Source organism: Anopheles bellator, chromosome 1 (genome assembly GCF_943735745.2).
Source record: "Anopheles bellator chromosome 1, idAnoBellAS_SP24_06.2, whole genome shotgun sequence".
NCBI classification, from domain to species: domain Eukaryota; kingdom Metazoa; phylum Arthropoda; class Insecta; order Diptera; family Culicidae; genus Anopheles; species Anopheles bellator.
In genome coordinates, this window is record NC_071285.1 from 9,495,040 (window position 1) to 9,509,510 (window position 14,471).

The 14,471-nt window shown below is 55.6% G+C and overlaps 1 protein-coding gene across 1 annotated transcript in view; it reads left to right on the top strand.

The window, feature by feature from the left end:
• Positions 1-11,342, top strand: part of LOC131205470 (histone-lysine N-methyltransferase 2C-like) — a 29,820-nt gene extending 18,478 nt beyond the window's left edge. Inside the window, exons 14-17 of the mRNA XM_058197580.1 lie at positions 18-5,962; positions 6,017-9,290; positions 9,364-10,083; positions 10,164-11,342. Of these exons, the coding sequence (XP_058053563.1) occupies positions 18-5,962; positions 6,017-9,290; positions 9,364-10,083; positions 10,164-10,439 (10,215 nt within the window). The 3' untranslated portion in view covers positions 10,440-11,342. The remainder of the gene's footprint in view (positions 1-17; positions 5,963-6,016; positions 9,291-9,363; positions 10,084-10,163) is intronic.
• Positions 11,343-14,471: the final 3,129 nt, after the last annotated feature.

Below are 14,471 nucleotides of genomic sequence, written 5' to 3' on the forward strand. Positions count from 1 at the left end.
GAATGATGATGAATCAGATGCAGAAGAACACTCAAGGCAACAGTGGGATGCCTTCCGTACCGCAAGCTACCGGCGGTTTACCCACCATCCCATTGGTCCCCGCAAACACTTCCACTATCGCCGCTGGTGATGCAGGGACCAACAAAAGCATTCCACTGTTCCAGGCCAATCTGCAGCCACAGCCTACGCAACCACCGGAAAAAATAGTGACCGAACAGGATCGTTTGGTGCAGATAACCTACGAAAACTGGCTGCAGCAGCAGAACACCGTGCTGTCCAATCAGCTAAAGTACTACGAGACGGAAATACTCAAACTGCGGAAGGTGAAGAAACAGCTAAACACCAAACAGCGCCACCAGCGAAAGCAGAGCAAAGAGCTGACTGAGGACGATGCGAAGGAGCTGCAAAGAACGACGGCTGACCATATGGTCATTCAAAAGCAGCTGGAAAATGCCCGCCGGCAGCAGCGTCAACACAACGTCATACTGCAGGAGTACAACGCGAAGCACCAATCGGCGAAACAGTCCACCGCCGGTGCCAGCACAGCCGTCGGCGGGCCGACCATCGGCAGTTCCCCGGTCTCGCAGTCTCTGATCGCGCCGCAATCACCTCTGATGGCACCGTCACCCAGCAACTCCCAGCCCGGTGCCTTCAACCACCATCAACCACCGGTACAGTCACCGCTCGGCAACGCCATGATGCAACCCAATCAGAGCCCGCTGCACTCGCCCAGTCCGCTCCTTTCCCACAGTCCCGGCCCGGCAAGCGTCAACTCGGTGATGCAGAGTCCGGGGGGCAATCACACCAACTCGAACAGCAGTCACCGGGAGGCAATGTCACCGTACAGCACGATGCAACCTTCGCCGCGCATCGGAACGCCGCACTCGCAGATAGACGACAATCCGTTCAGTCCCGGCCCCGGTGGCGGTCCGTCTCCGTCACCTTCGCTACCCGGTCGGCTAACATCGCCTGCACCGCGCATGACATCGCCCCAGCACCGGATGGGTGGCCAGCAGCTCGTCAGTGGAAGTGGTCGCATGATAGCCAGTCCGGGGCATCAGTACACCCAGCAAGGACTAATGATGCAGGGGTCGATGGTGAACGTGCAGCTCAACTCCCAGCAGCAGCAACAACAGCAAGCGCGCTTCGTACGGCCACAGATAATTCCGAATGATCCGAATGTGCGGATGCGAGTGGCGAATAGCATTCAACTGCAACAGCAGCAGCATCAGCAGCAACAGCAGCAACAGCAAATGCAGCAACAGCAAATGCAACACCAGCAAATGATGGCTCAGGCTTCCAACATTCGCAACCAAATGCAAGCGGGCGGTGGGAATGGCGGTGGCAACGGGGGCTACAATTCCCCGCTCGGTAGCCCGCAGCCGATAATGTCTCCGGGTGGCGGTGGTGCTAACGCCGTTGGCCAGCAGCAACAGCAAATGATGGTTAATCAGCAGCAGCAGCAGGGTATGAGTATACAGTTCATGCAGCAGCAACAACGCTTGCAGCAAATGCAGCAACAGCAACGCCAGCAGATGATGCAATCTCCCCAGCACCAGGCCAGCAGCGGAGGGCAGATGCTCCAGCAACAATCACCCCAACACCCGGCAGCTGGTGGACAAATGCTGCAACAACAGCAACCGAATCAGCAGCAAATGCAAATGATGCAACAGCAGCAGCAACAGCAACAGATGCAACAAATGCATCAAATGCAACAGCAGATGAACTTTGCAAAGCAAAGCCCGGTCCACCAGCAGCCTCCATCGCCACTGCTGAGTCACGGTGGAGGCAACACCCCAACCTCATCGCCGATGCCTCAAAGCCCAATGCTGTACTACGGCCAGCAGCAGTCGCAACCGCAACAGCAAATGATGCGTCAGCAATCGTTGCCGGATGGAAGCAACAACTACATCATCAGCAGCCCGAGCGGTGGTGGAATGAACCATCCTTCTAATCCGATCCCACTTCCACCGTTTGGACCAGTTCGCTACGTCAAACTTGGTTTGCGTGGCGGTGCACCGATGTGGGGAAATGCCCGGGGCAACAAGCGCGCGAATCCGGTTCCAGCGCAGTTCCAGCAGCAGCAACAGCAGCAGCAGTTGCAAAAGCAGCTTCAGCTACAAAAACAACAACAACAGGCAGCACAAAGTGGGGCTGCAGGTACATCGGCCGGGGCTGCCCAAGAGGGTAGAAAAACCACCACCTTCATTCAGCACCGCAACCGCATAACGATTGTCCAGAAACCTGCCGGTGGGGCGGCACTATTGAAACAGGCTAACGTGGCGCAACCCGCTGTCAGTAGCAGCGTGGAGGAGATCGTCGTTATCGATAGCAGTCCGGACGAGAAGCAACAACGGTTGCTCGACTACGACGACGACAACGATAAAGCGTTAGTGAGTGCGGAGGTATCCCTCAATTCCGTCGCCCAGCACGGAGTGGATGGCGATGAGACGATCATCGAGTCGCTCAGCAGCACCCCGGGTGGGTACGAGATCGTCGGCAGTCCGCTGGACTCGCAAATCGTATCGGGCGAGTACAATCTGTTCTCCGAGGACGTGGTGGAGTGCGTGGACAACGAGGACGGCGTGACGGTGGTTACAGCGACCAAGAAAGACAACCGCACGGTCACCGTGGAGCTGCTGAAGGATGTGACGGATGGAGGTAGCTTGAAGGAAAAACCACTGCTGGTCGGATCGGAGATTGAGATTGTCGACAGCATCGACGATAGTAGCATCGCCTCGACGACGGAGGATTTCGAGGCCATGATCGACAGCCGGCCAGCGTCCGAGGGGGGCAGTAGCAGCTCAACCGGGAGCGTCGTGCTACTGGATGGTCAAGGTACGGCCAAAAGCTCCGACACGACGATTATCCTACGAAAACAGGACTCCGATAAAACGGCGACGGCCGAGAGAAGAGAGGCAGTGGTTGCGGCCACCGCATCACCATCGGCAAAAGAAATTACCCTGGTGACGGTCCAGCAACAACAGCAACAGCAAAGTCCTAAAACACTCACTTACCCAACGGCACGGATCGCCATCCAGCAGTCACTGATGCAGAACCGTCCGATCGTGGCCGCCGCCCATCAGCGGTTAGTGAAGGACGCGACGGAAACGTCCACCGCGAAGCTCTCGATCGGCAACACAACGATCTCGGTGCCGATACTGAAGAGCTTTCCGCTCACAACGTCCACACCGCCAAAAACGACCGCCGAACAGCATCACGCGAACATTAAAACCGGGGTCACGATCGCAGCCGCCGGTGCTACGCATTCGAAAAAGATCATCACCTCGTCCGGGCTGTCGATCAGTAACATGGCCAAAAATGCCGGTACCGGCGGAGCTAGCTCTGGTGCTGGTGGTGGCGGTACGGTAATTTCCGTGGCAGGACAGAAAATAAATACCACCAGTATTGTGACGTTGTCCTCGCTTAACCTCAACCAGTCGGCAGCCCCGTTCATCACGAAAACCTTTGCACGCCCCAGCGGAGGCGTTACGATACAGCATCAGAAGCAAATGGCACAGCAAATTGCAGGATCGCACATAAAAATTCAGCAACAAGCCGCCACCCAGCAACAGTTGACAATCGGCGCCACCGGTGTGGCAGGAAATGGAGCCACGATCGTCGCAGCCCAGCCCCCTTCGTCGAGCGCTTCGCAGCAACACCACGCCGGCGAAGGCACTGGCACTGGCAGTATCGTGGTGAAGGCTGCGAAATCGAAAGCAACGTCTGCATCGCCCAGTCTCAACTATGCGAAGCTTTCCTCGCTCACCGTATCGCAGGATGTGTCGCTGCCGACGAAAATTTTCCACGAGGATGACTCCATTTCACCCGACAGCTCGATCAGCCAGGAGGAGGACACCGTCGATCAGCTGCCAAGTGCCGATAATCGTTCCGACTCGGTCGACGAGACCTCGAAGTCAACAGTGGTACTGGTCACCAACAGCAGCAGCAGCAGCAGCAGCAGCAGTAGCAGCAGCAACAGTAGCGATGGCGGCCTTTCGAATGATTCCCTGCAGGAGGGCAGCAGCAGCAACACAACGACGATCAGTCTCAAGTCGAAGCAAGGGATCATCCCCGTGCACGTGATTGCGAAATCGCGTGAAAATTCCCGTAGTCCCACGATGACGGGTGGCGGTAGCAGTGCCAGCGGCTCGGCTAGTACTGCGCAACGGATCGTTCCCCAGCTTTCGCCCCTTTCGCAACCGAACGAGCTGACACAGAATGCGATGAACGTGTCCCAGCAGGTACGTTCGATAATGTCGTCCATCAATGTGGCCAGCAGCAGCGCCCCCGTGTCGTCGTCTACATCTTCCACGATCGTATCGTCCACCGTCGTGCCAGTGAGCTCGATGAGCGCCACGACCGTTCCGGGAACCAACATATCGACCATCACGTTCGACACGACAATGCTCCCGACGAAGGGTGACAACATGAGCAAAACCGAAACGATCGCCAGCATCCTGAAGACGGTATCGGGAAAAACGATCCTTCCGGCCGCGGCCATTGCCAGCAATAGCTCCGGGGGCCCCGCGAAATCATTCTCCGAAGCGGGCGGTACCGGCGCGCTCACGACAACGATCGCTTCGATTCCGAGCGGAACGAAGCTCCAGTTGAGCCGGATTCCCGGTGGCCAAACGATCACCGGCGGTAATAGCAACATTCTCGTCGTGAAGCAAGTGCGTGCATCAAACAAGGGCACCGGGGTCGGCGGTCATGGGTCGCACACCCAGAAGCAGCTCGTTGTTTTGACACCACAATCCCAACAGGTGGCCGGTGGAACGCAGCAGATCAAGATTCAAACCCAACAGCCCCAGCTAACGTCAGGCAACAGTGTCATCATCCAAAGCCAACCTGTGACCGTCGGAGGTGGGTTTGTGAAAATTTCTACGAACCCTAGCGCTGGCTCAGAATCCGGCCTCGGCAAACCGACCTCGATTACCATCGAATCGTCACCGTCTTCCGGCGCGCAACCGGTTTCGGTTTCACAATCTTCCACCAGCGCGCTACAGCAGCAGCCACAGCAAATCATATGCACCAATCAGGCCACCGGGCAAACGAGGATCGTCAATCTGGGCACGGTTGTGGCGACGGGTGATGGCGGCCCAAATTCCGCCGCCGGAAGTGTGCTGGGTAAATCCATCATCATGAGCACGGGCGGTACCCATCGCCAAGCGACGATTATAGCAACCACCAGCGCGACAACGCTCAGCAGCGTGTCGCCGTCAGTGGTCCCCACGACGAGCATCCTTAGTGCGACCCTTTCGCAGCCGCTGCTTAAATCTGGAGCGAACGTGTCGGCGATCAGTACACTGCTCCAGAACCAGCTGGCGAATGCGTCCTCGTTTCGGCGCTCGAAATCCACCGACGAGCCGCCGGTCCATCACGTGCACGGTCGGGAAAGTGCCTCCTCGCAGATCCTCAGCAAACGGCTCAGTCTCGAGGCGACGAACAACTTGATCAAGGGTGAACCCATCGACAGTGCGTCGGATGACACGAACGTAAGCTCTTCATCGCCAGCACTCGGAAAACCGGAAACGGCCGGCAGCGGATGCAAGTTCTCGACCATGCCATCGGGACTCGGCACCGGCGCCGGATCCAAGGCGGAAGACTCGCAGAATGTGCTACTAAAGCAACTGCTTCAGAATACCGGTACCAATTCCGTGCCCTCGCCGGCACCGTCCCCGATTGGTCGCGCCGTTCCCGGGTTGATTACGAACCAGAGGGCGCCGAGTCTGGGCGTGGTCAGCTCACTCGAAGCCCAGCTAGCACGCCCCATCATTCCACCGTCGGCCAACCCTCCGGCCATCCAGATTATAAGCACTCAGTCGATTGTTGCTGCGGCTTCGGCCGCCGCCATCACAACCGCTTCGTCAGCGGCTTCCGCGTCCACCTCGACCCCATCGTCCTCTTTGCTGACCGCCTCGTCATCTTCGTCAATGGTGGTCGCTACGACGACTACGGCGTCATCGCAGCAATCGGTGGCAGGGTCAGCGCCAGCTTCCTCCTCGGTTGTGAGTTCCGCTTCTGATGCTCCCAACACCACCGCCACCACCAGCAGCACTAACGCCAACCAAAGTACCCCGTCCGGCGGCAACGACTCGTCCAAGCCTAAGCTCATCTCGAGGGAAACATCGTTCGTGTCGAAACCACCGGCCACCGCCATCCTATCGGGCCATCCGACACCGAATTTGGCCGCCAATATGCTCGCGGCGACCATCAAAAAGGAGGAGATGCTCCAAGCGGCGGCAGCCGCGGCCACCTCCAGTTCGCCCCCGACCGTGGCGCCGGTACCGGCACCGGTCACGGTGAAGCTGGAATCGGGAACCATCACCGTATCGCAGTTGCAATCGTCACAGCCGAACGTTGTAGTGGTGCCCGTGACGGCCACCACCACTGGCAACAGCAGCGCCGCCACCGCGAAAACATCGCAACAATCGGCGCAACACCAACAACAAAGTCAAACGACGATGATTCAGAGCAACAGCTCGGTGCAAGTCCAGTTGGTGCAAACTGCACCGGCCAACGCAGTGGGCGGTGGTGCCGCCGGTGAAACAACCGTGACGATCATTAAACGTGAGCAGCTCTCGAACCGACAAACACCGACGCCTCCGACGATGAAAACGCCGATCGAAGAGCAGCGCCGTGTAACGCCGAGCCCGGGCACGGTCGAGCAGCAAGCATCGGGTGTGCCAACGACACCCACACCGCCTCCATCGCAACCATCCCGGCCAGGGTCTGCTGAGATGAAAAAATCTGCCGATCAGCCGACCACGATCGGTGGTGGTTCGAAAGTAGCGACTTCCGTTGCTTCCGGTACCACGAGCGTAACGATGTCCACCGCACCGCCATCCGTCACGCCGATGGGGCCACCACCTGCCGCAGCATCGTTCTCCGCTTCCCCGGCACCATCACAAACACCGCCGGCCATGAAGTCGCCCTCTGCTTTCGAGACAACAACTGGAGCAGGAGCGGCGGTAACGGCGGCGGCACCGATCACGATCAAAGAAGAACCCACTGAGCCGGCCGTTGAGGTATCGACCAAGACCGCCGCCGAACTGGCGATCGAGCTGAAGAAGAAGAAGCGTCGCGAGTATCAGAAGAACCGTCGCCAGCAGCAGATTCAATCGAACAAGGAGAGCCACCACCATCACCATCACCACCACCACCAGCACGGTGGCGGCGGTGGCGGTCAGGCGAAGAAGAAACCGCGCAAATCGGTCAAGATCGAGGAGGACTACGACACGTGCATCGACAACCTGATGGGCCAGTTGCGGCAGCTGCCGCCGATGCAAATCCTGGAACCGCAGCTCCCGCGGAACTACGGTGTGTGCCCGCTGTTCGGTACGAGCGATCTGTCCAAGTTTACGCTCCTCAAAGGCTACTCGATAGCGAGCGGTGATCTGAGTGGGTGCTACGGCAGCGCTCAGCTTCCGTCGGTGGCCGATTTCTACAACACCAAGCCGTTCGGCGTGAAAGAGCCGCCACCGAAGCCGGCCCCCACCTCAACGCAGCGCGGCTTCTACGATCAGGAGTTTCCGCCGATCAAGTTCGAAACGGAAGATCGCGCCCATCGGTACGAGTTCGTGCGGTACGACCGCGATCTCGACTCGCCCGACACGATCATCAGCACGTCCAGCCCGGAGTGCATCCGGTGGGACGCATCGCCGATCGGGTTTCCCGGGCTGCGTTTGATCAAAGAGGAAGACCCCGGAATGGAGGAACCGGACCAGGAAGCAAGCGTGTACGGCCGGATGTCACCGATCGTGCCTATTCTGACGCCCGTGCCGATACGGGCGCGCAAGGGTAACGGCATAACGCTCGGTTCCGATGCACTCCGATCGGCCGGCAGTGGTGCGGACAGCAACAAGGAGAACGAAGGCGGCAGTCAGAAGGATGGCGGCGCGGCGCTGGGTATCAAGTCACGGTTCGGACCCCCGAACCGGCTGCGGGACGGGAACAATGTGACCGTTACGCTCACGCTCACGTCGTCGGCGGCCGAAGACATCCTCGGTGTGCTGCGTGATCTGGCCAACATCCTAGAAATTCCCCCACCGACCGCGTTTCAGATCGTGGAGCGAACGGCCACTCCGACCAGCCAGAAGCTGGGCCTTTACCGGGCGAAGGGTGGCAAAGAGTGCGCCCCGATCGACATTCAGACGATCCTGAACGGGACGGCACGCTTCTGTCGGCACTGTGACGTCGTGATACTGAACAGCATCATCGTCGCGAAGGCCGCCGAATTTCCGCTGCTAACGGGCGGCCAGGAGCTGGAGTCCGACGAGCTGTACTTTTGCGGCGTCCAGTGCTACCGACAGTTCAAGACGTGCCCGACGAACATTCTCCTCGATGACGAACGGGCGGCCGATGGCAACGAGCCGACAACGGAAACGACGGTGGCCAACAAAACGGTCGACAGCAACGGTGCGGCAACGCCGACGACGGTCGAGATTAAGCGCGAGGTGCTCGATGACGATCCGATGGAGATCACGATCGACGGCAACGATATCGCACCGATCGGTGCGGCGGCGGCTGGTGATCGCAAGAAGAAACATTCCGATGACAGTGCCACGGACAAGGATCAACCGCCGGCCAAACAGCTGAAGGGCGTGCGGTACAAAACGTTCGGTCCGCACTGTTTCCCGGTGCAGCGGTTGAAAAAACCGTCCGAGAAGGAAATCACGGAAACGCTGTTCCGCATGAACATCACCGTGACGCCGTCGCCGAAGATGCCGGACGATACGCGGCGCTGCATCTTCTGTCACACGGTCGGGGACGGCGTGGCGGACGGGCCCTCGCGGCTACTAAACTTCGACGTCGACAAGTGGGTGCACCTGAACTGTGCCCTCTGGTCGGACGGTGTGTACGAGACGGTGAACGGTGCGCTGATGAACCTCGAAAACGCACTGCAGCAGAGCCTCACGTCGGCCTGCGCGCTCTGCAACAACCTGGGCGCCACGATCAAGTGCTTCAAGACGCGCTGCACCAACGTGTACCATCTGAGCTGCGCCATGAAGGACGGGTGCGTGTTCTACAAGAACAAAAGCACCATGTGCCAGACGCACGCCCTCCGGACGGAGAAGGACTCCGAGCTGACGACGCTCAGCGTGCAGCGCCGGGTGTACGTCGATCGCGACGAGAGCCGCCAGGTGGCATCCGTGATGCACCACTCGGAGTCGAACAATCTGCTGCGCGTCGGCAGCTTGATCTTTCTGAACGTGGGCCAACTGTTGCCGCACCAGCTGCAGAGCTTCCACACACCCAACTACATCTACCCGATCGGGTACAAAATTGTAAGTAGACAGCTTGTCCGTAGTACGCGCCGTTCGTTTTAGTCAACTGTCCACTTCCTCTTCTCCGCTTCAGATCCGCTTCTACTGGTCGATGCGGAAACCGAACAAACGGTGTCGCTACATCTGCTCGATAGCGGACGTGAGCGGGCGGCCCGAGTTCCGCGTGCTGGTGCAGGAAGCGACCGAGGAGGACATTGAGCTGCGCGACGCAACACCGAAAGCCGTCTGGCAGCGGATCCTCGAGCCGATGGCGCTGCTGCGCAAGAACTGTCAGATCGTGCAGCTCTTCCCGCGCTACGTCAGTGGCGAAGATCTGTTCGGGCTAACGGAACCGGCGGTAGTGCGGATCCTCGAGAGTCTACCGGGCATCGAAACGCTCACGGACTACCGGTTCAAGTACGGGCGCAACCCGTTACTGGAGCTCCCGCTGGCAATCAACCCGTCCGGTGCGGCGCGCACCGAACCGAAGCTCAAGCACACGCTGTCGTGGAAAAAACCGCACACCCAGCGAACCGGATCGGCCAGCCAGCGGCCAACGTTTGTACCGACCAGCTCGCCGGCCGGAGAGGTGGCCTGCCCGTACAGCAAGCAGTTTGTGCACTCGAAGAGCTCACAGTACAAGAAAATGAAGCAAGAGTGGCGCAACAATGTGTTTCTGGCACGGTCCAAAATCCAGGGTCTCGGGCTGTACGCGGCCCGCGACCTCGAGAAGCACACGATGGTTATCGAGTACATCGGCGAGGTGATTCGCACCGAGGTGTCGGAGCTGCGCGAGAAGCAGTACGAAGCCAAGGTACGGTTTTGCCCGCTACGTGGGTATGGTCTTAAAAAAGGCAAACGAAACATAATTCCCCTACTTTCTTCTCCCCGCAGAACCGTGGCATCTACATGTTCCGGCTGGACGAAGAGCGCGTGGTCGATGCGACGCTGAGTGGTGGTCTGGCGCGCTACATCAACCACTCGTGCAATCCGAACTGTGTGACGGAAACGGTCGAAGTGGACCGCGAACTGCGCATCATCATCTTCGCGAAACGGCGCATCAACCGGGGCGAGGAACTGTCGTACGACTACAAGTTCGACATCGAGGACGATGCGCACAAGATTTCGTGCATGTGTGGGGCCCCGAATTGTAAAAAGTGGATGAACTAAAGCACCGTCGGGAGGTCAACGGACAAAGGATTTGTATTCCCCACCCTGACACATGATGTGACACCTTTTTTGAACGGGGCAATTGGTTGCCACCGCACTCTCCGTACATAAGTAGACATTGGAAACATTATGCATTGGAAACGCAAGCAATGCCCACTCTGCTGCTGTGTTAGTGAACGAGTGATGGGAATGCGAAGGACGGTTGATGAACATCGATACGATAAGTGAGTAGAACAATAAGTGATAGTGTTGATCAAGTGTTGTAGCTGGAAAAGATGTACTTTAAATTGACTATGTTAAAGCAAAACGCATGTTAACGGATACAAATGGAACCTTTCCCGTATTGATGAAGACAACCGAAGCATTGAAAACATCTAAAGTATATACACAAACATTGTAAATCTATAGAGATATATACATCTATATATATATAAAGAATATATATATTTTCGGACGATTATTTTAGTAGCATATTTTGCTATATACAAGATTGTGGCGGTAAATAAGCGAACAAAGGGGCGCCGAAAACAAGGAGCAAACTCGAAGGAGTTAATGTCAGCGGCAACCAAGGGGCGCCAGAAGCGATACGGCGATCTGGATGCGTACCTTTTGCACAGACGCTTCCGTTGCACGAAGAATGCACGCGCGTGTTCTTAAACCATACGCGCTTGCCAGTCCCCATTTCGGAAACATTTAACCCTAGAGATAAGAAACACCACGACCGATTGGGAGTGCCGATCGTGTTTCTGATAGCAGAGGGAGCGTAAGGACACATTCACTTCAGACACACGCCCGTTACACTGTTAATTATTAATTTCTCTTCCTTTTTATACACATTACACGCAAGTTACACATTATTAAGTCAGTAAAGTGTAGGAGTGTTCTTTTTTAGAATGAACCGTAGGCGAGAACGTGGCTCTCGATGAAGCTGAACAAATGTACAGTTAAAATAAATGCAATCGATATGACCATTAAAAAATGCTAGGTTTGGTCGACAGTTTGATTGATGACATATTCGTGTGGAGAACCGACAGACAAAACATATCCGCAACCTCGTCGTGTGTATTAGTTTTACCTGGTGGTGCCGTTTCAGCACGCCACAGTGTAAATTGTATATTCAGTTTAGGCAATATTCACGTCATAAATGGCGTTAAATGACCACCACCTTCTGTTTGGACCACAAAAACTACAGAAAACATTAAAACCTCTACACACCAATAAAGTTATCACAGAAACGTCCGTGAAGTCGATTGTATCCATACCTAATCACCAATTACCAACTGTGGCCATGTCGAATCTGAACTTATGGGTTGGTGGACAAGCAAGTTAGGCTGCTGGAAACCCAGAATCGTGCTGGATGTGGGGAGTTTATTTGAGGTACAGTTGTTGAGCGGGCAAAATGCAGTCACTGCTCATAGGCACAGTTCTAGGCTTAATGGCGTTGGCGATTAACAACTCAGCAAACTCGAAGCCATACGAAGCTGATGATGGTAAGTACGCTACGTTGTTCGATTGGACTCACTAATCTGCAGCACATGCTCCGTACCGGATTCTAGACAATTGCTATGATGCCTTCACGGGCATCATTCTACAGCCGGGTGAAAGCATGCAACTGAATGGATTGTGCTTGACAGCGATATGTTTCCGGGATTTAACATTCACCTATGAAAAGTATGTAACACCTGGTACGATGCAATCAAACCGCTTCACCATCCGCTAACATTTCTTCTTTCGACGGACACTGTGTGACCTAGCTGTGGCGTTCCTATAGCCGATGCTCCAAACTGCGTCACGATCTACCAGAACATAAGCTTGGAATACCCCGAATGTTGCGGAGAGTACGAGTGCATATAGTAAACCTACCAATGTTCCAGTTTGAGCGAAAGCAGCATGGTTTTGGAAATATATTGACTCTTGGAAGAAAATCCCTTGAATAGTTTTATTTCAAAAATCGGGCCAGAGCAAACGAAGAAGACAGTCAACAAATGCGCCAGAAAGTTACACAAGTTTTAGTGGTTTCTGCAGGAGTGTGGTATAGTTGAAATTTCGTTTAAGGCGTTTAATTTCTTTCTTCGCCACCGGATATTGTGCGAAAAAAAGAGTAACAGTTTCTTTTCACGGTTCAATTGAATCAGATTGCCAATCAGAATGGAAATTATCGGACCTCGGCGTGAACTGGTTTGTTTGGTGGTGCATTCCGGCGTTCATTAGAAGCAGTCGCCCTTTCAACCGGTTTACAGTTGAACATGAGGACTGGTTTGTCAAAAAAACTGGACTGGTCCGAGAACAGGATCCATCCTGGTAAGAATATTACACAATTTATAGGGCACACAAAGGATACTAAGTCATAATCATAGTAATCATAATTTCAGTACTTGTCGATTCCGATTTGTGTTGTCACAAGGACTTTCCGGGTTTGGTCGACTAAGGCACACGTTGAACAGGCTTGCTTTTAAATAGTTAAAAAAATTGGGCGAATGCGTCGAATGAGTTTACGAAGCTCTTTTTGTCGTTGACGCAACTCCTCCAGCTTTTCGGACCTCTTCTTGAAACGCTGGCATAGCCGAATCGCATTGTGCAAAATTGCACGCTTCGAGACGTGCCCATCCCCACAGCACAGGCTCGGTATCTGACGCCTCAACGATTCATAACCCTGGCTTAGGTTGGAGAGGTAATCACGCTGCTTCAAGGACCTTATGTGCTGCTCGTACGCAATCTTATCAAACTCCAACAACCTAGCGCACTTTAGGTTGGCGCCGCAGCAGCCAGCACCGGGCCACTCATCGTAGCTGTGGCGAGACCTCGTTGCGGTGGATCTCGGACGACGACGTCTTGGGCGACGTTTTGGTGGGTCTCGGGTTCGGGCGTCACCGGTTCCGGAATCGAGTTTCATAGCATCGTCGCAACAACTTTTCTTCTGGCTGTACGTATGATCTCCATGATTCACCGTGAACACTTTCGCCTCCCCATCACGCAGCATTCGATCATCGCCGCTATCGTCCAGTTCGGTGCAGTCGTTTCCGTACGGTTCAGTGTCCGACGTCGTCCGCTCTTGACTTTGGCTCTTCACACTGCTGCCAGCACCAGTTCGTGGCAGCCGTTCATCTTTGCCGAAATTGTCACCATGCTGCCACTGCTGCTCACAGTGATGTTGGGAGTCAACAGCGAAAATCTGCTCCAAAAAGGCGAATGCGGACGATGCCTCCATCGAGTTCTGCCTCTCGATGTCTAGCAGGTCACACAGCAACTGCGACAAGCTGCTGATGGAACCCGGCTCCTCCGAATCCGGCGGCATGTGCGCAATGGACGTGTCGCCCACGCCGGCGTACTCGAGTGCATCGTCCTGAGGCCAATGTCCATCGTCCTGGTGGTAAGACTCATCAATACCATAGTCGCAAACCCACGGAGAGGCAAACTCCGGCGGCAAAGCCAACGATGGTGGGCTCGGCTGATCGGGAGCACGCTTGCAGTCTGGCGGATCGTCGTAGAACGTAGCTGGCGTGTCTGAATTGGTACCACTCAGAACATTGTCCTTTCTCGTGCGCAAAAACTCGCCATTGAAAACGTGAGACACGGGAAGTGACTGACTGCCGGATTCCATCATTGGGCTGAAATTCACGGCACTTTTCGGGATCTGTTGTCGAAGAAGGATCGAGCTACCGGCCGGCACCTGATCCATTGTTGTCGCGGGGTTCATTTTCACCCACCCCTTTCCCGCATTTAAAGGCTTTCCCGCTGCCGCCTTGGTGGAAGCTGGTGGAGCCGCTACACTTCCACCATCTTGTGTTTGGTCACTGCGCTGTTGTTGCTGCTGTTCACACAGGCTACTATTTTGCAAACCGATGGTCCCCGGGTCCGGATGCGACTTATCGCTGCATACACCGTCCCAAAAGCAGTCCTGGGCTACCGGAGCGTCCACTTCGAGCACAAAAAAAAACCCCAAACCGTCGTCCATACCGTTGACACAGAATTCGTCACTGTTCAGCTACTGACGTTTGGACGCAATTCTCGGTAAGGGTCTGGCGGTCCCGC